Source organism: Fringilla coelebs, assembly GCF_963513975.1.
Source record: "Fringilla coelebs genome assembly, chromosome: 8".
Taxonomy (NCBI): domain Eukaryota; kingdom Metazoa; phylum Chordata; class Aves; order Passeriformes; family Fringillidae; genus Fringilla; species Fringilla coelebs.
Genome location: NC_140066.1, coordinates 5321068 through 5347549, shown reverse-complemented (window position 1 = coordinate 5347549; position 26482 = coordinate 5321068). Strand labels below are relative to the sequence as shown.

Genomic DNA, 26482 nt, shown 5'->3' with positions numbered 1-26482 from the left:
TTGCCCACAGCTTCAGTAGTTTTAAATGAACTTTTCCCTTTTTTTATTGAATATAAACACAGCTAAACCTCTGAAAATGTCTGTTCCATCCAAGGCATGCAGCTCAACAATTCCCATCCCTCCTGCTGGACTTGGGACAATCTGTGGTGGAATTCCTGGGAGAATCACTGACACCTTGCTCCAAACAGCAAAAGCCTGCAGAGACCTTGGTGACAAACCTCAATTTAAAGAAATAAATAGAGGAAATGTAATTATTGTCAGCAAATCTGCACTTTCTAGGGAGTCTCAAAGCCTGGGCAGCTCTGTGGGTCTTTCCTGGGAATTTCTCCCAGGCTCAGGAGCTTCTGGAAGAAGCCCCAGGATACTTTTTAAAGTGCAATAAATGGGTGTGGGATGTCAAAATCACCAGTGGAAAGATTGCATGGGGACAGATCATGGAGGCAAAGAGGAAGAGTTGGGGTTTGAGGCAAGAAAAGTGAGGAGTCAGGGCCCAAACAAAAGGATCAAAGCAATCTGAGACTTAAAACTGATGTTAATAATTAAATTCAAAGCAGGGGACTGGTAGAGTGATGTCTGTAAAGAACATTTTGGTGGAGAAATTCTCCTTGATATCCACCCTAAACCTCCCCTGGTGCAACCTGAGGCCATTCCCTTTGGTCCCTCTGTGTTTAAATTACAGCGAGCCATGAGCTGATATTATTCTGTATTTTAGAGGTGGAATTATTTTAATATGGCTGTAATAGAAAAAAAAATTTGATTATTTATAATCACAGGCCTGAACATTTAATTACAATGGTGCCTCACAATGAGTGGGCCCTGCATCCCAATTCCGGGTTACTGCGCAGAAAACTCCCTCAATTTTCTAAAATTGATCAATTACAGGAATTTTAAATGGAGCTCCAAAGCCTGACACACAAACCCAAATCCATCCTAGGTACAAAAAGGGATTGGAACAGGAGCCACATCACGAGGTGCTGTTGTAAATTCAGCTATAAATTTAAGCTGATATCCCATTTTTTTGTTTTTCCCCTCTTCAATTCTATCTTGTTGTAACCTGCTCTGAGGGTTTGCTAACATGGATTATCCTGTCTACATCCCTTGAATTAATTCCTGCTCCTGCATCCCCCATAGGCATCTTCACTTGTTTGGGTGTTTTTTTTTTTCAAAAGGAACTTAAGAGAATTCAAATTCACTGCTGCATTCTTCAGTTCCACTTAATGCTTACAAACTTGAACAGAGCTGGGGGGAGTATTTTGATGGAAGCATTTTCCCAGGGAAAATGTGAGATTTCCTCACTGGAACTCTTGTACAGGGATTTTTGTCTCCTCTCATTAAAAATACATTTATTTCAGAGCGTGCATTTTTTTTCCTCGACTAGAATCATTTGTTCTAAACCATCATTTTGACACAAACATCCTCATTTTGAAATTCTAGCATAAAACATTTGGATCTAATAGTTGATGGTTATTACTGACAGCAAGGTATTGCTGCAGGACAAAAATCACATGGGGATTTTTTTCCCCTCCATTGTTTCCTTTTTTTCTTTTACACAACGCAGGAATTGCCTGCAAAAAATCATGAAAAGAGGGAAAAGGGAAGAGTTTGGAGCCTTCATCTCTGCCAGGCTGTTTCACACCTTCCAGATGGGAAAAACAAAGTGCAATCCCAGGGTTTTGCTCTTTCCAGGAAGCAAGGACCAGATCTGACCCCTGAAATCTCTTCCATCAGCACTCATTCCACTCACCCCATGTCAGACAGGAAAATAAATCCTCCAAATTGTGCTACTTAAGAAACTAAATTAAATTAAAACCATATTATTTTCATGTGAATGGTGCTCCAGCAGCTTTCTTAGCTAATAAATAGCAATAATATTTATTATTTCCTATGCATTCCTTAGTGCAGCAATTTTTTTCTTCAGGCTCTGAAGGAACACAGAGGAAAAAAAGACATTGGAAAAATTCTTGGAGATGTTCACTGCAGCAAAAGCAAATATATGGGTAACTATAAACCTTCTGTGGTGCTGCTTTGCCCCAAACCCCTGGAATTCTGCCTTCCTTCCTCCACCTGGCACACTCTGCTTACCCAACATTATTTTTTTTTTTAACTCAGCAGGAAGAATACTGTCTTTGCTCTTTAGACAACATCTTCAAAAGAAAAACAAAAACAAAAACAAGAACAATTGGAGTTCCTGGGCTATGACTCACTTGGAAAAAAGCAAGAACAATCTGTAAGCTGTGATTTTCTAAAACAACAATTGTCTTTACGACTCCACACCACTTGATTATTTACTAACTACATTTGAGTCATCAACTTGGGTCTGAGTGTAACTTCCCCAAACAAAATAATGTTATTTATGCCCTTTTTGTGAGGAGGAGAGTACAAAATTTTTATTTTTTAGACTCCTAGAAAGGTTTGGGTTGGAAGGGACCTTATCTCCTAATGGCTATTTTTCCCTGAGGGAGATTTTGGGTTGATAAAAATATTTTAAAGGCAGACAGTAAAAGGCTGAGAGAATTGGGATTGTTCAGGGAGAATTGTTCTCCTAGAGAAGGGAAGTTTTGGGGTGACCTCATTGTGTCCTTCCAGTGCCTGAAGAGGACGACAGGGGAGATGGAGAGAAATTTTGGACAAAGGATGGACAAGGGGGAATGGCTTCAAACAGAATGAGGGGAAATTTAGGTGAGGTATTGGGAAGGAATTGTTCCCTGGGAGGGGGCAAAGCCCTGGAATGGAATTCCCAGAGCAGCTGGGGCTGCCCCTGGATCCCTGGCAGTGCCCAGGGCCAAACTGGACAGGGCTTGGAGCAGCCTGGGATGGTGGAAAGTGTCTCTGCCCATGGCAGGGGTGGAATTTTGAATCTTTAAGGTGCCTTCCCACCCAAACCACTCCATGATTCTGATATTTGGTTTCTTTTTTTTTTTTCTTAGAAAATAAATGAAAAAACAAGGTGAATTTCTGTGCACCAGCCTTTCATTCCTGAGCATCCCCATCCCTTCAGAACCAGAGGTGTTTCCATGAGGATCTATTTGACCAGCCTGACTAAGGTGGCACCAGCTCTCTGCACAAAAATTAGGAAAAACCCTGAGATTATAAACTGAGCTGTTTGTCAGAACACAGAATTGCACTGCAGGTGCTGAGTTCCAGCTCCAAACCTCGATATAAATATCATATTTTATGTACATGATATTTATATAGAAATATATTACAACAGTTTTTAAGACACAGCATTTTCTTTTCTATAAAAATTGTGGCTCCTGGTAATGAAAAAAAGTTGGGCTGAGTTCAGAAGATCCCAGAATGGTTTGAGTTGGAAGGGATTTTACAGATCATGCACTTCCAACTGCCTAGCCATGGGCAGGGACACCTTCCAGAGATCTTCACAAGTCACTAAATGTGCCAGAAAATGTAAAGACAGTAGAGGAAAATTGTCTTCACCTGGCTTGTTGCCACATGTATAATCTCAGACAACAGACTCTAAAAATCATCAAGTCAACTGCACATCTGAGAACTGAGAGGAATGGCCTCAAGCAGCAGATGGCTCATCCAAAAGGAAAAAAAAACCCAAACAAGCACCATTAAAAGCCCAAACCTACTGTGGCAATTAGTGCCACACTTTAAAGTGTGCAGGAGGAGAAGGAAGATTTAAAAACTGCCTGAGGATGTTCAACCCAGCAAGGATCAGGAATGATTAAAGCTGCAGCTCCGGTTCAGGGTGGTGGTCAGCAATTAATTCTGGGTGCTGGGAATGCCACGTTAGATGGAGATTTGGGAGGATCTGTTCTGTGTTGGGATTTTAGGCAGAAAGAGACAATAAAAGCAATTCATTCCTGCTGGAAAAGCAGAGAATAAACTGTTCCTCAGGAGTGCCAGTGCAGTGCTCCCAAGCAGGATGCTGTGAGGATGCTCTGCCCTCTGGGAAATGTCCTTTCCAGCTCATTCCTTCATATATTGTCAAACAAAGGCCCAGAATCCTGGAAATCAGCACAGAATTCTGGAATAGTTTGGGTTGGGACCCTAAAACTCATCTTGTTCCAACCTTCTGACACGTGCAAGGACACCTTCCACTATCCCTGGGTGCTCCAAGCTTTGGACACTTCCAGACCCTGCCTGGATTATGCTTTCTGGGGATCCTACCCCTTCCCTAGGCACTCTGTTCCAATGCTTTACAGCCTTTTGGTGGAGAAATTCATCCTGATGCTCAGCCTGGCCATTTCCCCATCTCCTGTGGCTTGGTACCTGGGAGAAGTGCCTGACTTGGAGAAAGGGAAGCAAACCCATCACACTCGTAACACTGGAATTAAACAAACCACAAAGGGCCTGATGGAAATTCCACAATTCTGCAATCATAAACCCCCTCCAGCTGCTTGAGCCAAGGGTGTTGAGGCCAGGCCACATTTTTCCACCATTAAATTGATTTTTTGCCATGGGGTATCCTCAGGAAATCAATCAGCTCAGACCCAGCTGCCACAGGAGGAGCTCCAGCCCTGAGAGGAGCAGATGGTGACAAAATCCCCATGTCACTTTGCCTCTCCACTTGCAGCTGTCCCATCTCTGGAGCTCTCACCCTCCAAAGCCTCTGGGAGGGTTTTGTTTCAGGGAATTGCCAACAGCTTGCCCAAAAACCTGGAAAAGCTTCCTGAGCCTCAGGGTGATGGATCTAAACCCATCAGGGATGGATCTAAATCCAGCAGGGCTCCCACCTCCCTGGCAGGGAAAGGGAAATAAAGGCTGAAAGGTCTTCTGAGACCACCCAGTGCTTGCAAAAAGTGTAAAAAGCATCTGGAGATAATGGATGACAAAAGTTCCAGCCAGTCCTTGGAGACCATGTGTCAGATCCACAGTCCATGGGATACACACAGAGCACAGGTGTTGGGAAGTAGGGAAAAAATTGGATTTATGGAAAAAAACCCACATTATGTAGCAACAGGGGTGGCAAAAATGCTTTTTGACTTGCCAAAGTTAGATTATTATTCCTTTGGAGTTGTTTTTCTTCATTCTCCTGCACATCAACACTTGAAGCACTGCTTCCATTTTACAGTGGCCTCTACACATGGGTACATCTCCATCTCCATGGAGCTCCTGGCTGGAAAACTGCATTATCCTGCATTATCCTGGACTGCATTCCTACCCCATGGCTGCCTTTAATTCCCTTTTCTACTCTTCCAAACTGGGAATAGGGAAGGTCTCAGAATTGTGACCAAGGAATGGCTTCATGCCAAGAGGAATCACCCCAGGAGGGAATCTTCCCTCATTGTCCTTCCAGCCCACAGCCCATTTTTCCATCACAAATTCCATCTGCTTTCCTACACCAGAATTTTGCTGCTTCTCAAGCCCTTTCCCAACACTTTTTGGTGGTTGGATTTGGTTTTCCCAAAACCACAGAGATTGCAGCAGAAGGAGCCCTGGTTCTCCCTAAAGAAATAGGAATTACAATGGTATTTTCCTATTTTTATCCTATAGGATAAATATATCTTTTAATCACATATATACCTCTGGAAATGCCACCCTGAGATGAAATACCTGCCACATTTACACTTGTGTACCTGACTCTGTGTCCCAGAGTGACAAATGTTTCCAATTCTCCATTCCACTCTCTTTTCCCTGGAAAATTCAGGGCCATGAGTTTCATAGGGGAGCAGATGGGAAGGTTTTAGTGGGAGCAGGGGAAGGCAAGGAAGGTGTCCCAGGAAAATGGAATATAACCCTCATTATTCCTGGGAAGTTCATTTCAAGGACATTGGAAAAGGATTCAGCCCATGAAAGCTGCAGAGAGGAAGAGGAAGGAAAAGGGGAAAAGGGAATGAGAAAAGGAAAGAGAAAAGGGAAAAGGGCTCCTTTCCAGGACAGCCAAGAAACCTGAAAAAAGCTGGAGAGGACAAGAAAGGAGAGAGCATGGCAGCAAGGTGGGGCATCCCAAAGGCTTCTAGGTTTGGGTTATAAAGTTTTTAAAGAAACACTGAGTTTTTCAGTTATTCCCTGGGAAAAGGAGCAATGGAAAGGTCAGGTCAGTCTACAGAATGTGGGAATTAGAGCAGGGAGCACAGGAGGAGGAGTGGGGTGATCCCAGCACCTCTTGCAGAGTTTAATAGAGATTTAATAGAAAACAATTAATTCTGGAGTCTGGCTCAAGAAAAAAACCCTCTATAAGAGCAGGAACAAAGTCCTACTTCTATCCTCAGCCTTTTAAAAAGCTTTTGGCATTAAATTCAGCTCCAACATCAACTTCTGAATAAAGAGAGCTCTGACATCACCAGCTGCAATCCTGATTTGATATTTCCCATGTGCATTCCCAAGCTTTTCAGGTCACTGATGTCAACATCCAATAGAGCAACTCCCACTATTCCAGGTGGGAATATGGTATCAGGTTCTGCAATGGTCAGCACAGAAATTGTCCTGTTGACATTCCTACCCATATCCATGGATATTGTTTTACTGTTCCAGGAAATTTTCAGGGCACAAATCATGCCCCAGGGATTTGGGGCAGATAGGGGAGAGATGATTTCTGTAACTTAGGGAAAATAACTACCAGAGATGGAGATGTAAATGGGAAATAACACAAATTTTCCTGGAAGCAGATGTGTTGTCCCATGAGGAACAGCTACCACCATTCCCATTTTCAAATCATCAAGAATGTAACAAAAAAACCCAGATAGAAATCAGTCCCAACAGCTCAGTTATCAATGCTGGGGTCACCAGGGCGTAGCACCTCCTGCACAACCCAAAGACCACAATTTGTTCTTCTACCTACACACCGCAAAGAATCAATCAAAAAATGCGTATTTTAGTCTTTACAAAGCAGCAGGATGAGGGGAGGGCACTCTTTGCCTGGGGGCTCTCAGTGTCAAACAGGAGCTTCCTCCAGCAGTTCCACACATGAGCTGACCTGCCATGACCATGGTGGAGGGACAGCTCCCCAAATTCCCACACCTCCTCCATATGCCATGCCTTAAAATAATTCATACATGTTACAGACTGGCCCAGGCTGCAGGAGCTCAGTGTCACCTGGTGTCCCCTCCCTGCTGCAGCAGGGCCATCCCAGAGCCCAGGGCACAGCATTGTGTGCACCCAGCTCTGCCACAGCCCCAGGGAGCAGAGAGAGCCCCCAGGCTCTGTGGGCAATCTGCTCAGGGCTGACGTTGTGCTGATAAAAATAATTATTGCTTTACAATAAATCTTTATATTATGTTATTACACTTACAAATGTTTTTACTGCGATGAAGAAAACAACACCTGATTGTAGAGCACCCTAAATTATGTCATGCTAGACTGCAAAGCATCCATCTGCTGCCTCCAATTAGCCAGGAAGGTACGAGGGGGCCTGGGAGAGGATGTGGATCATCATTTCATGCCTCGCTCTGCCAGTGTGCAATGGGATACTGGGAACTAATGGGTGCCATCTGCTGTGAGCATGGAAAATAGGATAATGCACATCAGTCCCTGATGGCTCTGTCAGGGACATATTGCTGGGAGGGGTTTGTTATCCCAGCTCCTGCCAGGCTGCATTTCTGCATTAGTTTCTCTCTTAATGAAGAAATGATTTGTAGCTCTTGTTTTATTCTGCACGCACGAAATATATCAGGTTTTAATAAAGTGTCCCTTGGTCTGCAAGGTCCAATCCAACCCAAACCATTCTGGGATTTCAAGTATTGCTAAGGCCCTGGCAAAGTTTTTAAAAATTAATCAAAGATAAAAAAGGAAAGAAAATAGAGTAAAAATCCAATTTTATCTCAGGCTCTCAGCCATAGCTGTATTTTACAGCAGTGGAATCATCCTAAAGGTTTCCCAAGTGGCCAAACAGGGATGCCTCACACAATCCTGACAAACTCATTAATTAGCAATTTATTGAGCTACCAAATGTTTACATTGCAATATTTTCACATTATTCCATTTAAATCTCCCTGTAGGACTCCTGTGATTATCAGCAAACTGGAGGGATGGTTCTGAAGGAATTCTCTAGCAAAAAAAAAAAAAAAAAAAAAAAATCCCAGATTGGTTTGGGTGGGAAGGGCCCATCCAGTGCCACCCCTGCCATGACAGGGACACCTTCCACTGTCCCAGGCTGCTCCAGCCTGGCTTTGGGCACTTCCAAGCATGGCAGGATTGTGCTTTCCCTGCATGCTGAGAACGTCCTCTCAATAATTAAGTTTCTATTGCTAAATAGAATATTCAAATTTATGCAGCCAAGTATTGCAAATTAACCAATCTCAAACTACTCTATTTGAAATGCCAAGGAATTCCCACCCATGGGGATGCTCTGTGTCACCAGGGCTGTGCAGGGATGGAATCAAAATCAGGATATTTGTTCAATAACTACAATATTTTGTAATTAAGGAAGAGATTCGTAGACTTGAAGTTTGTGCTTGATACATCTCTGGCTGCCAAGGAGTCCCAGGAAATTCTGCCTTCAAATATTCTGCCACCTTTTATTGGGGAGAAGGGTGGTAGAGGAGGGATTGACCAAGTTACCACAGCATCCCAAAAAAAGCCCAAGAGCTCTGGCACCCAGATAAACCCCCAGGAAAAGATGTTTATCCATGAAGATAAATGAGTGTCCCAAATTCCTGCCTTAATGAAGCCTATTTTTGTAGCCTGAATATGAATTTGCAGCTTCTCTCCTTTTAGTTCATCTCCAAAGGAAATTGTTTATATAAAAGTGCTCACTCACATCCAATTTCCACCTCCAAAATCCCATATAAATGCAGCACAGCAATTGAAACCCCCCAAACTTTCAGCCATCCACCCCATCAGGATGACCACAATTATCCTTTTCCATACAGGAATAACACTCCAGAGCTGCAAAAACCGAATTCTTTGAACTTCCAATGGATTTTTGGGGAAGGAAGCACAAAGATAAACTAATTTTTCATGTCCACAAACGAGGGAAGGTCTACATTTGGCTGCTCAAGTGCAGAACAAACCCATTTCCCACCGAGGTGGGGCCTCCTTCTAGCACAAATCCAGTGACTCCAAAAGAATAAATCCACTCCCAATCTATTCCCAAACGGCCAAAACCACCTGAAAGCTGCAAAAAACCTGGAGAAAACATCAAAATTCAAGAACTACTTCTGAAGGAGCACTTACCCTTGGAGGGCTTTTTCTCCAAACCAGTCCCCCTTCCCCAGAGTGCGGAGGAAGACGGGATCCTCACTGGGAGAGTCCTCCCGGGTGACGTTCACCTGTGGAAAAGCCAAAACCCCACAGGATTCAGGGAACTTGGAATTAACAGCTAAAACCTCTTTGTTCAGAGGGGAGTTTGTCACCTCCTGGATCTGTCAGGAAAGCCTCCTCTGTAATTCCCCAGAGTCCTGCACTCTTCCCTTGGCATCGCCAACCAACCATCCAAAAAAGATGAGCGGGGATTTTTCCTACTACTCCTGCAAAAAAGCACAGCTTTGGATTTTTGGGAATGTTTTTAATTCTAAATATGGAGTTGGCTGCACAAGCACAGGGGAATAAAATCCCAAAAGTTTGCTGTGTATCTATCATCTATAGCCTAAGCTGCCATTAGCTTTGTTCCACATGGTTCCCAGCATTCCCAAGTTCCCTGAAGGGACAGGAAGAACACAAATCACCCCCATTTGGACACAACTGAAGTGTCCAATTTGGGGCACTGCAGGATGAAGCATGGCTCTGCTCTTTCTCCAGTTCAGGGAGGGAACAACTCCAGCTGGAGCAGAAATCAAAACTTTCCATCTTTCCAACCAGAGCCTTTTTGCACATGGAAATTCCTAAAGCTAAAAGGCGGGATGTCAGGCACATCCTTTTGGATTCAGTGATATCCTGGTGTAATTTCCATATTAAATTAAATTTGTGGCCTGCACCTTCTCCCAGCTCTTTAAGGGGTGGCAGAACCAGTGGGTTTGAGAGGTTAATGAGCAGCACACCTGCACTGACTCATGGAAGGGCAGGGAATGTGGGCTGGATGAGCCAGGAACACCCCTGGACAAACAGAGGGAATTTCAATGCAGATTTCAACTCTTTTTCCCATGACTTCAAATTTTCCCAAGCAAAGAGTGTTTAGGGATTAGGACAGAGTGGCTTCTACAATGTTCAAAGCCTCCAGTGGGTAACCTGAATAAAATTGGTGCCATATTGTGGATTTTAAAGGGAAAAGGGTGGGAAATGACACAGCAAGGCCCACGCTGCCTCTGGATAAAGGCAAGCAGCTCTTCCCAAGCAGAAGGGAATGAGCCATTTCCATCCATTATTATTCCCCAGATTCCTGCACACAGCATGGTTGGAAATCACTTTGATTTCTGCTTGGTAGGACCTGAGGAAACAAGTTAAAATAAATACACTAAAGGAACCCAGGAGTGGGGTCAGGTGGGGTGGATGGAGCTGGCAGGGAAGAAGGGAAAAAGGAATTTGGTCCTAAAAGAATTATCAATGGAGAATGGGCTGGAAGAAAACAGAGCAGAAGTTTTCTCAGTATTTCTGAGAGGAGTGATGGGTTCAGAAATGTAAAAAATTATCTCTGCTCACTTTAGCCTGGAGAAGAGAAGAGCAGAATTCCTGGGCATAAAGGTACAAGAGAGCTGGAGAGGGACTTGGGACAAAGGATGGAGGGACAGGACACAGGGAATGGGTTCCCAGTGCCAGAGGGCAGGGCTGGATGGGATATTGGGAATGAGGAATTGTTCCGTGGCAGGGTGGGCAGGGTGCCCAGAGCAGCTGTGGCTGCCCCTGGATCCCTGGCAGTGCCCAAGGCCAGGCTGGACTTTGGGGCTTGGAGCAGCCTGGGACGGTGGAAGGTGTCCCTGCCCATGGCAGGGGTGGCACTGGATGGGCTTTGAGGTCCTTTCAATCCAAACAATTCCATGATTTTGTGCACTCCAGACACTCTGACGTGACAGGCATGGCAGACATTCCCTAAGGAGCTCTCCCTGATCCGGCTCACGCTGACTGCAGACACTGCAGGTGTGCTCACTGCAGGTGTGCTCCCAGGAGCTGCTGCCAGCATTTTCCTGCCTTGCTGAGCTGCCTGAGTCAAGTTTTACCACAGGACATGGGAGGTGATGTGCTCCAGCTTCTCCAGGTGCCAGGCAGCACAGACCGACTCCAAAATCCTGTATTTTGTTGTCATTTATTCCCTGTTTCACTGCTGAGCCACTATCCAAGGCTTAGCATGGATTAATTATTACATCCATCCTAAGCCAGGCATTAAAATTAAACTCTCTCCAGCTCCATCCACCCATCAGCCACCGGCATCTCTTTTCCAAAGCAATAAGCTTGGAAGAGAAAACTGGGCAGATTTAACTATCCCTGTGGGAATTTCTGTCAAGCCATCAGGCTCCAGCTGAGAGTCTGGGAATTTTTTAGCAAGTCCCAGTGCCTTGTTTTATTTTAGCTCCCTTTTTCTGGCCTGCAGCTGCCACAGCAAGATAAAGGAGCAGAGGCCAGGGACAAAGCCAAGGAGCTGCTCCAGGAGGAGTCCAGGGCTCTGGAGCAATGGGAGGTCTTCTCCATCCTCTGGGAGTGGGTAAAGGGCTGCAGGCCAACAACTGGGATTTGGTTTTTACATTTCTTTGTAGATTGGGGAATGTTGGAATGAGTCCAGAGGAACCATGGAGTTGTTCCCAGGGCTGGAGCCCCTCTGGAGCCAGGCTGGGAGAGCTGGGGCTGCTCACCTGGAGAGGAGAAGGCTCCAGGGAAATTTGAAAAGGATTTGAGGCTTGGCTCATGACTGTCCATACTCTGAGAAAAGAGGGAATGTTATTTCTGATTGAAGGGAAGTGAAAGGGCATCAAACCAACTAACTTGGATTTCTGCAGGCTATGATTAACTTCATTTCAAAACCTTCTCCATGACATCCTTATTGATCTGAAAAAGACCATTTTTTTGCCTTACAATAAAAACTGGCTCCCAGAAAGTGGAAGACGATGGTGGAAAATGAGTTGGCAGCTGGAAGTCACTGTGTATTCTCTCCAAAATCTCCATCCTGCTATGTGGAAAGAAGCCAAGTGTCTCTCAAGTGTATTAGGCAAGCTAAAAAAATTATAAATTATTGTTGAATAGAAGGAAGAAACTTGGTCTATAAAATCCCATCAGCATTTTATGGGAAAAGAGGTCAAAAATATTTTCCCTGTGAGCAGTGGAAGAGAAACTTAGACCTTTTTTCCCCTATGGAGAGAACTCAGACATCCCTGCCTTTCTATTATTTGGAGAAGCTGGGAAGAGAGAGCCATGGGAATGAGGCCTGGAATCATGGAGTATTTAGGAGTAGGATTTATTTCAAAGAAATTGAGTTTCCTGGTCATTTACCCAACAGTTTCCACCCCAAAGTGTTTCCCAGGAGCACATGTGAAACCAGCAGGGGATTTCATTTTCAGCCCTTCAGCCACTCTTCCTTTCCTGACCCAGCCAAGGAGCTCCATGAAATGTCAAGTGCTGGCACATTTGTGCCTCAGGAGGGGAGAGAGAGAGGCTGGAGCAGGATTTTGGGAGCCCCTTGGCCTGGGAAGGCGTGAACTCACCTTTCCTTTGCTGATGATGAAGAAGGTGTCCCCTCGAGCCCCTTGGCGGATGATGTACTCTCCACTCTCGTAGTGAGTCTGCAAGAGGGAAAGGAACCAAATGAGGATGAACAAATAAAAGCAGAGCCTGTTCTCCAGCCCATTTTTTGGCAGCTTTGCAAGAACATCACCCTGGACCCCTTTTATCCCAGCTTGACATTGGCTGTGACTTAAAGATTGTCCTGTGGTAAGGGATAGAATAATTAAACTGGAAGCATTTGTGGCTTGCCCATTTTTCTTCTGGCTGTGCTGGTGCCAGCCTGTGCCCAGATGAATTATCCTCACAGCCTGAATCCATTTTTAGCACATCAACGAGACAGAGGAATTTCCAACAGGGAATAAGCTACATGAACTAAACTGTAATAAGAAGTCTGGTGTAAAAAGTTTTTTCCCTCCTATTTTTTTTTTTTTGGTTGATTTTGGTGGTTTTCCAGCTTTGCTAGCAAGAGTTTTATTCAGCAACTAAGTTTTTCTTTTCTCCTGTTATTACATTATCAATGCTGGCATCTAAACTTGTTAGGAGACTTTAATCTCTTGTGTCACCCCATCAAAAGCAATGTGCGTTTACACATCACCGAAAAACCAAAATATTTTCTAAATCAAGACTTTCAACTGATATTTACACCTCCCCCCAAAACCTTGTGATTTTTTATCCCAGATGCTCTGCTGCTGCAAATTCAACCGAAAGTAGACTGGGGGATGCCAAGAGCTTCCCAACCAAGCTCTCCTGCATCTCCCTTGGGATAAATGTCTCTTGGATTTCTCAGCCATGACCAGGAGAGCTGGAGGTATTGGGTATTCTATCCCACCCCAAATTTGGGACAAAGTCACCCCAAAAACACCCTGCACTCACCATCAGATCTTCTAATCCCAAAGTATGTATAAACAAACAAGGACTGGAGCTAAAACAGGGGAATTAATCCAAATCCTCAAATTTGGTTAAGCTTGAGATTTTTTTTCCAAAGGTGTTGTGTTGTCCTGAGTTTGTTTATTTATCTTTACACCCCAATCTTTTTATCATTTACAGATCAATAACAGAACCCCCAGCTTTTTCCTTTTTTATGTGCCAGAGTGGGTAGAGGGAGAGGAAGAAAAAAAAAGTCTGGACGAGATCTGGACACAAACTTGCAGAATTTTACTGCTTATGTTGGGTGTTTATGGAGAGCAGATTTAAAGTGCACATTTTTGACCATCCAGGGTGAAATCCCTTGGAAAGGCCTGATTTTAGGAGGTGTTGGGATCAGACCCCCCCTCAAGTGGAATCTTGCAGGCACCCGAAAATCTAATTAATGAAAACACTGGGCTAATGGGTTCTAAATTTACAACAGGTAACCCGTATTCATTAGAAACATTAATGGCATTTTTAATGTGATTTCTGGGCAATTTAATATGATAAACCTGCTCCCTAAAAGGCCACTTCTTGGTCCTGCTCACCAGCCACCACCAGCACCAACAGCTGCAGAGCTGAGTCTCAATCCTGCTGTTCTAATCAATTCCCACCCACAAGTTCTCCCAACCTTCCAACCCAACCATTCCACCCTTAAATCTTCCCAATCATTCCCACACACGGCTCTTCCCAACCCATGACTCCTCTCAAACTTCCCACCCAGAACTCTGCCAAAGGAATGGAAGGAGCACAAATTTGAGCTTTAAAGCACCTAAAGCTGCCTCTCACTTCAGCAAATTTTGTCTCCTCTTTTTTTAATCCGAGCTCTAACCTCAGCCAAGTTCTTCCAACATTCCAATCACATTCCTCTAGTCCCTCCTTGAGTGCCCAGAGCTTTCATTTTGCTTGACCTGCTCCTCACTGGTGCCTCTTTCCACGCCCTCCCTGCCACCCACATCCTCATGTTTATGTATCCAAGCCATTTCTTTCACAGCTCATTCCACAGGCGATTTTTCCTGCTTGAATCAACCCATCCTTCCCCTCCTTTAGCAGCCCTCCTGCTCCTTGTTTTCTAACACAAACCAGCTCATCCATGTGCTTCACCTTTCTAATGGAATTCTTGCTACCTGCCCGGTGTCAGAGCGCCATCCTGGGCAGGCAAAGTGCCCAAGAGCTCGCTCAGGGCACGTGGAAGTGGAAATAAAGACAAGGCTCTTGCTTTTAGCCCCAACTGAGAGGCAGCAATACCTCCTCAGGTACCATCAAAGATCTCTGAAGGAGCGTTTTGGCAAAAGTCCACAGAATCCCAGAATGGCTGAGGTTGGAAAAGACCTCCCAAGGGCAAGGAGTCCACCTGGGGACTCATTCCCACCTTGTCCCCAGTCCAGAGCACTGAGTGCCACCTCCAGCCCTTCCTGGGACACCTCCAAAGCTCCCTGGGCAGCCCCTGCCAAGGCCTGAGCACCCTTTCCATGCAGAAATTCCTGCTGCTGTCCAAGCTGAGCCTCCCCTGGCCCAGCTGGAGCCCCTTTCCTCCCATCCTGTCTCTCAGCATACAGAGAAACCGGAATCTTTCACAAAATAGCATTTCCAACCTAAATGAACAAAAGTGAAGCCCTCCATCAGGTGCCTCTCATGGAGATTTCTGTTTGTCCAGTAAGAACAGCCTCTATAAAAATACCAGGGTTTTTTATTCCCTTTACTTCTATTGTCACTTTTACTTAAAGTGAGCAAAAAAATCCCAGCACCAAAGGGGGAAGAATGCTCACTTAGCAGGTTTGAGAGGCTAAGACATGGATAGGTCTCCATGACCTGCTCCAGGTACCCCACAGCAGAATGAACAACCTCATGACAGAGTCAGATTTGCTCTAAAAAAGGCAACTATCCCATTTTGGGAAATCCCTCATCCCATGCAGAATGCCAATGACTGGACATAGACATTTCTTTGAGTGGAGAAATACCCAATGCAAGTTCTCTTCAGGAGTGACTGGATTTTCACGAGACCAACAAATATTGAAAATGGACAAAATTAGGAACAGTGGGGCCCAACAGCACCAAATCTTGTCAATAAACTCCTTTTTTTGAGTCCCAGTGCTCCCCAGGATGAAAATCTCCCACAGATACAGGACCCAAAGCAATGTACAAACCATATTTCAGTGAGCACCCCAATCCATCCATGTCAGAAGAGTTAAATGTGTGATTAATTTCTTTAGTCCCCAACACAGAGAAACCTTGACTAAAATTGGGATGTTTGAGAGCCTGCCCAGACCTTGTGAGGAACCCTTGATTAAAAACGAGATGTCTGAGCTGGACCAGGTCTCGGGGAGAAACCTTCACTCTGGAGACCAACCCAACAGTTAAACTTGAGAAAAAGCTCATTTTTCCTGCCCCTGGATGCCTCTGACTGCCGTGTTTATGCTGAGAATGTTTGGGAAAAGGTGGGAAACGGGGAGTTTGGAATGCTGCGTGACCCACGGCGCCAAAGGTCTCCTCAGGGGAGCCGAGGCACAAAGGTGGCTTTGAAACAAGGACTTCAAAGCTGGAGCTGGGTTTGGACCACAAAAACCACTGACAGCAACACGGGGTTGATGACAGTTCTCCATGTCCCACCCATTGCATCCAGGGTGTTTTTAAAATAAAGTGAAAATAACCTAAATATGTTATTTTGCTGGCACTTTAAAAAATATTCACAGATCTGTCAGCAAAACTCCAAACAGAAGCAGCTTTTAGGAGATTTATTTTTCCTGTTCAGGATTTGCTGCCTGAAACATCCTAAAATGACAACAGGTATGCAAACAAAATAAAATGGAAAAAATATATTTATTTGCTGAAAATGCTGGAAAACCAGCAGGTAAATATCAGTCTTCTGTACTGAACTCCTTAAGAATCAGACAGATTTGTTTCCCTGGTTTTACAGTGTGTCCTGCTCCCAGGGATTATCTAAAAATGCTGCTGCTTGAAATAGCCAGAGGGGAGGATTATGCTTTTCTGGTCCTCTCCTCATTTATCCCTAATTTTTGACACTTAAGACATCTCAAGACCCAAGCAGCAGCTTAACTAGAGGGCAAGAAGTGGGAAATTAAAACATGAGGAAGATGCAGTGATGAGGGGAAGGAAGGGTTAACTCATGCCCTTAATGCCACAATAATTATGGAGCACAGAATTGAGAAAGGAGATGAGGAAGGGGAACCTCATTATGACCTTCTAGGACCTGGAGGGAGCCTGCAAGAAAGATGGAGACTGGGGACAAGGGATGGAAGGACACGACACAGGGAATGGGTTCCCAGTGCCAGAGGGCAGGGCTGGATGGGATATTGGGAATGAGGAATTGTTCCCTGGCAGGGTGGGCAGGCCCTGGCACAGGGTGCCCAGAGCAGCTGTGGCTGTCCCTGAATCCCTGGCAGTGCCCAAGGCCAGGCTGGACAGGGCTGGGAGCAGCCTGGGATGGTGGAAGGTGTGGAACAGGATGGGCTTTGAGGTCCCTTCAAACCCAAACTCTTCCATGACCCTGCCATTTTCACTCAGCTGGCTCTAACTGAGCTGCAATATCCTGCAGCAATTTTTTTTGTTGTTTTTCATACTGATGGCATTACAAACTTACTCCTCCTCCTTACAGATACAGCTCTTTGATATCCCACCAGCACTCTGAGTCTGTATTTCAGAGCAGAAGCTGGGCTGTGACAGTGACAGGAGCCTGTCTCCCTGTCCAATCCTTTTGGGAGACATTTCCTCTGCCCTGACTCACTGTGGCTCCTTAATGGGCTGTGACAGCACTGAGGAAAACACTTCTGAGAGTGAGCTGGACACTCTGCTGTCCTCTCCAATTGTGGCATGTTCTGTACTTTATTCCTTCCAATTCCTGCAAAACCATCCCTGAGCAAGGCCCTTAATGCACCTCCAAAAGGGGCTGTTTGTGCACAGACACAGCACAGCCTCTGGAACAATACAAATCCTGGAATTCTAGGGTTGGATACAGTTGGGACACATGAGGATTATTGATCCAACTCCCTGGCCCAAGAGTAACTGCTTAAAATTAAACTATGATTTAAGAGATGACTCCCCACAATGAGTTCATCTGTCCTCAACAAGATAAAACCTGTATTTTATCAAGATACAATTTGTGCTGCTGAGGGATTGCTCCAGGGAAAAGGAATCTAAAAGGATGTATGGGAACAGTAAAAAAAGGATATTCAACAACTATTTCATTGGAGCAAAAGCAAGTACAGCCTTCACCTAATCCATGGGATACACACTGAAATGGATAAACCAGAGGGGATAAACAACAGGGCCCTGCTGTTACTGAAGTGCAAAGATGTGAGAAATGTCCCTAATTTGAAGCTCTTTGGTTAAATGATTGCTTTAATTTCTGGTTGTTTCTTCTGGTTTTTGGCACTGCTGTTCCCCGTGGTGTGCTTAGAGTGAGCAGGAGGGAAGGAGATAGGGCTGGCACCCTCCTGCTCTTCCTTTTTGTCAAAACCTCCTTCCATTTCAGTTGTCTCAAAGGCAAAAAAACCTCCACAAACTGAGCTAGACCCAGCCCTCTCCCAGCTGAGCCGCTGGGACAAGACAGGAGATGGGAATAAAGTTATACAAATGGGAACCATGGAAGAGAGAAACTGAGCACATTCCAATTTAGAGCAGAAGGCCATCTCCAAACTGATTTTTCCAACTCTGACCAAAGCTCTGACAGCTCCTCAGGTGAAACTGCTGGTCCTGAAACCCAGGCTGAATTTTCATCAGGAATTCAAGTTTTTTGCATTGAGCTGTAAACAAGACACTGCTGTTGTGATAATTCAGAAGCTGCCTGAAGGTTGAACTCTCTCATAGAAAGAAGCAGCAGCTCCACATCTGCAGCACCCAGAGCAAACAGCTGAGCAGTTTGGTTTCCTTTTACACCACCAAAGTCCAGGTCTTTACACCAGAAAACACCCAAACTTCACAAAACTCTCCTAATGGCAATTAACAGTGGATAATTAGGAGCATTTGTGACCTATCAAAAAGGATTTATTAGGTTGGCCATAGAACAAACACAGCTCATCTCAGAATCTCCCTAAACCAAGCAGGACTAAGGAGAAGGATGCAAACCAGGGATGAACCTCAAGGGTTTCATCTCCTAGTCATGCAAAACATGACATTGTCCTTTTGGCTGTGATTTTATCCTCTTTCTTTTCCATTCTACTGGACTTCAACCCAAGGCTTGCTGAGGGCAATTTTCTGGGATAATTAAAAGGCAACAAGGTGGATAAAGGACCATGTTTGGCAAATGCTGGCCAGGGTTCCTGCTTCTCAAAGGGAAGGTGCACAAGATGGGAGGAACTCCTGGACCTTTCCTCCTGCCATTCCTTGGCACTGGCCAGAGAGCAGGAGCTGGGTTAGGGTTAGGACTTGTTGTGCTTCAAACTTTGCTCTTTTTTAAGGACTCCCTGCTGAGAAGAAAGAGGAATTTGGGGAGGTGGAGGATGCTGAGAAAGCTGGGAAGTTCAGAGATCCAGAGGGGGGTGAAGAAGGCAAAAGGTCGAGACCAACCTCAAAGATCAAGAGGGAGAACTCAAAGAGTTCAAGGATTAAGAGAGCAGAGAGATGACAGAGGGTGAAAGCAGCACGGGGTCAGGAGAAATGGGAGAGGAGCTGTAGCAACAAGATTTTCCAGGAAAACAAGATGAACTGATATGGAAAAAAAAATAAGTTTTATTCCCAGGGGAGATAACAGATAAACTAGTTGGGTAAAAGGCACTAGTGGGATTCGGCTGCAGATCAAGGCACAAACTGGAGTCAAAACCCCAAAAAAGCTTTGCTGAGGAATTTAAATAATACCAGATTCACAGATAATGGCTGTGAAATGTGGAGAATTAGCTGAGAATCAGTAATTAGAAAAAGGATCCCCAGGCAACAGACTGGAATCAATTCATCAGTCACCCTGAGTAAAGATTAGCAAATAGTAAAATTCAGCAAAAATAAAAACACAATTAAAAAAAATTAAGACTTTGTGCGCCCTGGGCCAGTCACATTAATGTAATTTTAGGCTTTTGTAGGATTGAAATCTCTATAATTCCATGACATTCCCAGCCTCCTTTGGACATTACACACAGGAACTTTGAGGAAATCCAACCAGAAACAGAACCCTGTGATGGCACTGCACCACAAAGCCTCTCTCCAATCACCAGCAGCCCAAGTCCATGGGGGTTTAATTAAATTTCATTGAAATGCAAGAGGATCTGCCCTTCAATCCTTTCCCAAACAGCTCTGATTTTGTTTCCCTCATCATAATGGAAGAATGTGTGTAGAAATCCCACTGCACTCCCTAAATCCACAGGTCCGTTCCACAGTTATTAGAGTGGGAATCAATTCCTTGCCAAAATGAAACTGGAAGTAAACAACTTAAATCAACACATTTGTTTCATTTCTTTTCCTTCATTTCCTCCAAATTTCACATGCTTATTCACCCCAGGTATTTGCATTGCCACCAGGATCCAAACTCATTTCAGAATCGATCAGGAGGAATAAAAAATGCACATTAATTCAATATATTCAGCCACTTTTCCAGTCACCTGCTATGAAATGTATTTTCTTTTTATGGTCTAGACTGAAGAGGAGACTCTACATCTCCATATGAAAATGCACTTCAAATTATCACTGGAAACCAACTTTACTGGAAGGGAAATGATGGAAAGCACTGGATTTATTCATCCTCAATAGACTTTTCCTGGAACAGGTCATTTTCCCAGTTTAAACTCCTGAATTCACCAGTTGCTCCCACTTTGAGGGTTCTGTGCAGGTGACTGAGTTTGGAAGATGAATTAAACAGTCTTATTCCCTGTTACATCCCCATGGATTTTAGCTCTTGCTGGAAAATATCCTCCTTTTCCTTTGATTTCGCTCAACAACTCCCCAAAAGGTACAAAAAATGCACAATTTTATCAACCCACACGACACAACCTCAGCCTCTATTCCCAGTCTGCTCAACAAGGAATTCTGAAAGTGAACCACACTTCCCTAAGATCAAATCTTTGCCCCAAATATATTTATTAAAGCAGCAAGTGAACTTTCCCTCTGTGTATAAATTGGGAAAAGGTGAAATCTCAATTTTTGAAACATCGATAAAAAGTTTTCCCAAACGAAAAAGAAGCTGCCTTGAGCCACTCACCTGGGTTGCCACTGTCTCCTTGACAACAGAATTTGGAAAATTGGGATAAAACCTGTGTTTTACAATAGAAATGCAAAATATCCCCTGCCTAAGTGCAGAAATCAGTATTTTTTACTGTTTAATAGAATCTCTGCTGCTAAAATTGACGTGGCTGGAGCTGCATGAGCCTATTTCAGCTTTGCTTGGAGGAAAACTTTACAGGACCTATCCACTGCCTCCAACTTATTCCAGGATTTTGGACAACTGGTAACTAAAGAGGAAGGTGTGAGAGGGAAAAAAAAATAAATCCCATCCTGAATTCAGAAGATGGTAAAAGCTGAGATTTCTGAAGGATGAAGCACATCAAGAACTGCCCCTGCAGCAGCAACACTTCCATCAATCTCTCATGCAATAGCCATGCTCAGAAATATTGGATTTTTCCCAGCTATTTTGTAGTTCAGAGCAGATTTTTTGGGAGCATCTCTTATATCCTAAAAAAAAAAAAACCAAAACCTGGACAAGACTAAGAAATGTAATCCAGGTCAGATTTTTAGCAGAAGGCACAGCTGACCTTTTCCTTACCAGGCAAGGATCCCAAAATTCCTTCCCCAGGGCTTTTTTAAACTCTGAATTCTACTTTGCATGGCTTTCTCTGCAGGAATTTGGGAAATGGCCATTTGGATTTACAAGCAGAGGGGTCTGACCCCAATGGAGATGGGATCCCATCCCACACAGGGGAAATCCTGGGGGAGCAGCAGCTTACAGCTGGCAAGAGCCCATCCATGGATTCAGAAATTCAGGATTTGCTATCATGAGGACACTTTTCCATTCCTATTATCACAACCCAGACGCTGCAAATGCCACCCTGAGAGTGGGGAATTTCAAATCCATCCCCAAGACCTCTGAGGGGATGTTTAAAACCAGAGGGGCACAAACCCTCAAATGTGAGCAATCCCATTTCCCAAGGGAAATCAATTCCCTGGAAAAGGACACAGCCATACTTTGAGGAGGTCTGGGGATGGGAGGAGGATCTCCCTCCCCATCTTCATGTCTGATCTTTGCTTTAAAGCTGGGTTTTAACCATTGATCCCATGGGTGGAGGAGCTCCAGCTGATATTCCCAGTATTCCAAGCCTGGTGGCCATTCCTTGGGTGGCTGTAGGTGTCTCCATCACCTCATCAAGTATTCCCTTCCTTTTTTTTCCTAATTAATCCCTGGCAGGACTCACTCAGCAGGACCTGCAAGCCAACCTTGTGCCAGATTCCAGCAGGTGTCACTGTGGGCAACACTATGGGAAAATCCATCGGGAAAATGTTGGAATCAAAGGGAAAACACTCATCAGGGTAATTAATATTTAGGTTTTCCTTAAAATAATTGCTGATTGTCTTTTTTTCCCTGTTTTTACAGATAAAAAGGCATTCTGTGTGTTAACTTCTTCAGGGTTGAAGGGTGGAAATCATGGAATATTTTCAAGTACCAGGCTGGATTTTCATTCTGCACTTCATTCCCACCAAAATTAGCCCATACATGCCTGTAACTAGGGATATGTGGGTGACAACGAGGGAATTTTGGAAACTGCTGAACGAATTCCCAAGAGGAGATGCCCAAAAGAGCCCACATGCTCTCCTTCCAAGCTTCTCACAAAGAATCCAGCACTGACAGCAAAGCCCTCAGCACAAAACAGGAACCTCATCCATGGGAAGATCCATCCCAAAAATCACTCAGCTCAGGCTGTCAAGAGCACTGCTTAGGATGAGGGGATTGAGCTGAGCCACCTCCACCACAGGAAAACCACCCTCAGTGCCCAAATTTTAATTAAATTTCAGTCAGAATTAATTGGTTGGATTTTCTCCACCCAGGAAGTGAAGGACAACCACCAACCCGTTGACCCCAAGCAACAAAGAAAATGCCTGGAAAAGCAGATCCCATGGGTTCCTTGCCCCAGGGTTGCTGTAGAGCCTCTGGAAAGTGGGAACAGTAAACAAACAGATATTGGGAAATTAGGAACAAGGCTGGATCAGGGAAGGGACAACTTGGAGCTTCTGAGTTCTCCCCTGTGACCCCTCTGTTGTTCCAGGTGCCATGCAAATACCCACATCCATCCTGCACGTCTCTAATAGAGCCTGCAAATCCACCAGGGCAAACAATAAATTATGGATTTGCTTAAATCCTTCCTTTTCATATCTGTGAAACCCTGGAAAATATCTAAGATTATAGCAAAAAAATGTTTTGTTTTTCTTTTTTCCTTTCTTTCATAACCGTGATGGATGAGCTGGAGAATCCTCTTAGAGAGCATGACAAAAAATAATCTCCCAGATAGGTTTAATCCAGCTGGAAACAGGGAATATTTAAATCCCAACACCTGCATTACCTGAAAGGGGCAGCTTTAGAAATTAACCTTTTATCAGTGACCTCATCATCCACTCGATGCACCAAAGCCAAAAATAATAACAAAAATAAATTAAAGAAAGAAAATCATCCTGGGATGAAGCAAATTTGGGGAAGTTTTTTTTGTCAGATGCTGCCTTTGCCACGTGTCCTGTTGGTGACCATGGCACTGCTGGAGTGGCTTTTCCCACCACTGGGAGGTTGACTGAGGAGAAGGAGGTGCCCAAAGAATGGGGAAAAGCTGGGAAAGTGCTGGAAAGGCAGCTGGAAAACAGGGAACTACAGAACTTTCTTTCCTTCTCTGACAGCTGAAAATATCTTACAACTCCCATCCTCCTGAGTGTCCTTGGGATTATTGTGGAGATTTCCATGTGTCCATGTGCTTTGGACAGGTTGAGGAGATGCAATTCCCTTGCTGGGTGCTCTGGCCTAACTCCAGTGGATTTTACAACACATACTTGAAAGAAAACCAACAAGCCAGCCCCTCTGGTTGGGGTTTGGCAAAGGAGCCCAGAGACAAGGGCAGGGGGACAGTAAATGAGATTGTAATAAACTCCCCACGTCTCCAGAGGAACCCAGCTTTGCTTGGAAAGCTCTGGATAAAGATCCCTCTGATACCCCTGGGATTTTCAGCCTGGACAAAAGCTGCTTCTTGAGAGGTTTCTAAACTCATTTCATAAATCTCAATTCCTTGCCTGAAAAGTGCATTTGACAGAGGCCAAAAGTTGCTCCTTGCACCTGGCACAAACACCCAGCAGGTCCTACCAGGAGAACACCTGAAGTTCCCACATGTGTCAAGAGCATGCAAGGAAAATGCCATTTCCTCCAGGAAATGCCTTCCCAGCAGTTCAGCACGAGGATTTTACTGGGAAAAAAAAAAAGGAGGGATTTGATGTTAAATCAAATGGGAAGAAATGGCAACAGATGTTCCACCCCACCTGCAGTGGGTGTCTGATCTGGGATGTGGAGCTGCTGGAGTGAGTCCAGAGGAGGCCATGGAGATGCTCCAGGGTTGGGAGCCAGGCTGGGAGAGCTGGGGGTGCTCACCTGGAGAGAAGGATCCAGGAGAGCTCAGAGCCCCTTCCAGGGCCTGGAAACCCAGGGCACTGGGAATATTTCTCTGTCTGCTCTGGGGTGCCCTGAGCCCCAGGGCAGCACTGACTCTGACCCTCATCCATGCAGAAAGTTTCCTAAACTCCAGAATAGACTGGAACCCACAAAAGTGTGCAATAGATTATAGAGAGCAGTGTGGGTGCATCCCTTGGTGAGAAAATGAGGGTTTGGGATTTTTAGTGTGTTGTGGATGGAAGCAAGATGGAGGGCACAGGGTGTCATCCTGGGCTTCTTCCTCATGCTGCTTCTTCCTCCTTCTCCATGGGTTTGGGTGGCATTTTGTAATTGGGCAGAAAAGTCCCCATTGCAGCTTTTTGGGGTCAGTTATTGGGTTAAAAGGGAAAATAATCCAGGTGTCAGTTCTTAATTGGATAGTTTAGTCTTAAAAGACCTTGTACCAAGAGATTGTTGGCCATTTTGTGCCTTCTAATGAAAATCTGCAGAACTCACAGCAGTGAGACTGTTTTACTGATAGGAAATAACAAACACCTGAGTCTGAGCATGAGCTAGTGTCTCAAGTGCCTTCAATCCAGACCCAGAGAAACCAGTACAGGAGAGCTGGAGAGGGACTGGGGACAAGGCACAGGGAATGGCTTCAAATGGCAGATGGGATACTGGGGCACTGGGAACTAATCAAAGTCCCAAAGCTTTTCTCCACTGGCATCACCTTTTAACAATAAGTTTTGCAGAACTGGGGAAGAAAAACCCCAAATCCTGCCCCATTTCTACCACTGCAGGAGAGCAGAGGATGAGCAATAAACACTCACAGGGATAACCACATTCCTGAGAAGAGCCCACAGAAACCAGGCAATACTGAACTCCTTTCCTGTGCTAACACAAGCAGGAGATTATTTTTCATTCCCTTCACGTGCTCTGTGCCCACATTAAAGAAAATCAAAAAGAAAATTTAACTCCAAACAACACATTTTATCCCAATCCAAAGCTAGAGCAGCTCCTGCCACTGACTCCATTGTATTCCTGCACTCCAGTTTCTCCAGCTGCATTTTATTTTCTAATGATTTTTTTCCCCAAAAAGCTTTTATTTCCTGGTGCACCTGCAAACCCAAAGCTGTGTTCTCATGAGCACCATTTGAAAAATTAATGGAAGTACAATTCCAGTCAAAATTGTGTCCATTTGTGATGGAGTCAGGTGGGACTGAAGCTGATTTGATGCCCCCACAGGCAGCATTACCCTGTCCCAAAGCTCCTCCAGAGTGCTTCCTTTGATAAAAAAATATCAATAACAACATTAACATATTTATTCTTAACCAAAACCTTTTACTCTTCCCTGTTTATTTTGGATTCTCCCTCAAATCTGATTTCTGGCTCTCTTTCACATCAATGCCTGCCTTGGTGCTGGCAGAGCCTGCAGGACAACCCAGGGACCCAATTCCCTTTATCCAAGAGCCATCCTCACTCCTAAACAAGCGTAAAAACCACAGATTCTATGGAAAGCTAATTAATTTTGCACATTTTCTGCTCTCCTATTCACTGTTGCCACACAATCCCACAAAGGCAGGACTGTGTTCAGCCTCTGTTAATTAACCAGAGGCATCCCAAGGCCACCTGATCCATACTAATTGGGCAGTATGGAGCAGGAAGGATGCTTGGGAAGGCCCAGGAAAGCCCTGAAAGCTGAACTAAGCCACAAAATCTCCTCCACAATCCCACTCTCCACCAGGAGCTCCACAAGCAACTGGGAAGAATTTTGGGTTGTGTTTTATTATTTTTTAACATTTGTGCCTTTTGAAATTCAGTCTGGGATTAAAATGAAAGGAAGGAACAAGACAAAGGCTGGCAAGTGACACTCAGCACACAAACTGAGCTGCTGAAGTGGCTGCAGACAGGAGCTGGGATCCTAAATTTCAGCACTCAGAGTGGCAGGAAGAGTTTCCATCTCTGGCAGCCTCTGCCTGTGGGGTTCAGCACATTTCTCTGCCTCTCCCCTCAGTTTGGCTCTCCTGTTTGTCCAGGGATTCACTGGGAGCCAAGGCCAGGCTGCCTGGGGCTGGAGGAAACACATCACTGGCACTTGGATCTCAGTAGTGCATTCAAATAAATTAGAATTGTCATTATTAATGCTTTCAGTGAACACACACTGGGAGATGTGGGAATGGCATTCTGTGTCACCACCACATTTTCTGAAAAATCCCTTTGCCAGGATTTCTTCTCCTGGGAAGCTGAGAAGCCTCAGAGGAAAATGAAAACAATAATTATCTGATTGCTTCTCCTGTGTTTTGCTGTTTTGGAATGTGGTTTGGACACTGTTTACCAACTGGTCATTGTTTGATTGGTTTCATGTGAATTGTTCTGACTTAATGACCAGTCACAGCCAGCTGTGTCAGGACTCTGGAAGAGGTCATGAGTTTTTCATTAATATCTTGTTAAACCTTCTGTCTGTATCCTCTCTCTATTCTTTACTATAGTTCAGTGTAGCATTCTTTTATATAATACAATATC

The 26482-nt window shown here is 44.6% G+C and overlaps 1 protein-coding gene across 2 annotated transcripts in view; it reads right to left on the bottom strand.

Annotated features, from left to right (window-relative positions):
• The window catches only part of PRKG1 (protein kinase cGMP-dependent 1), a gene marked incomplete at its 5' end in the record, with an annotated part of 340143 nt that overhangs the window by 64502 nt on the left and 249159 nt on the right, over positions 1-26482 (bottom strand). For both annotated transcript variants that reach the window (XM_084210094.1, XM_084210093.1), the window contains 2 exons: positions 9082-9176; positions 12474-12551. In XM_084210094.1, coding sequence (XP_084066220.1) covers positions 9082-9176; positions 12474-12551 — 173 coding nt within the window. The remainder of the gene's footprint in view (positions 1-9081; positions 9177-12473; positions 12552-26482) is intronic.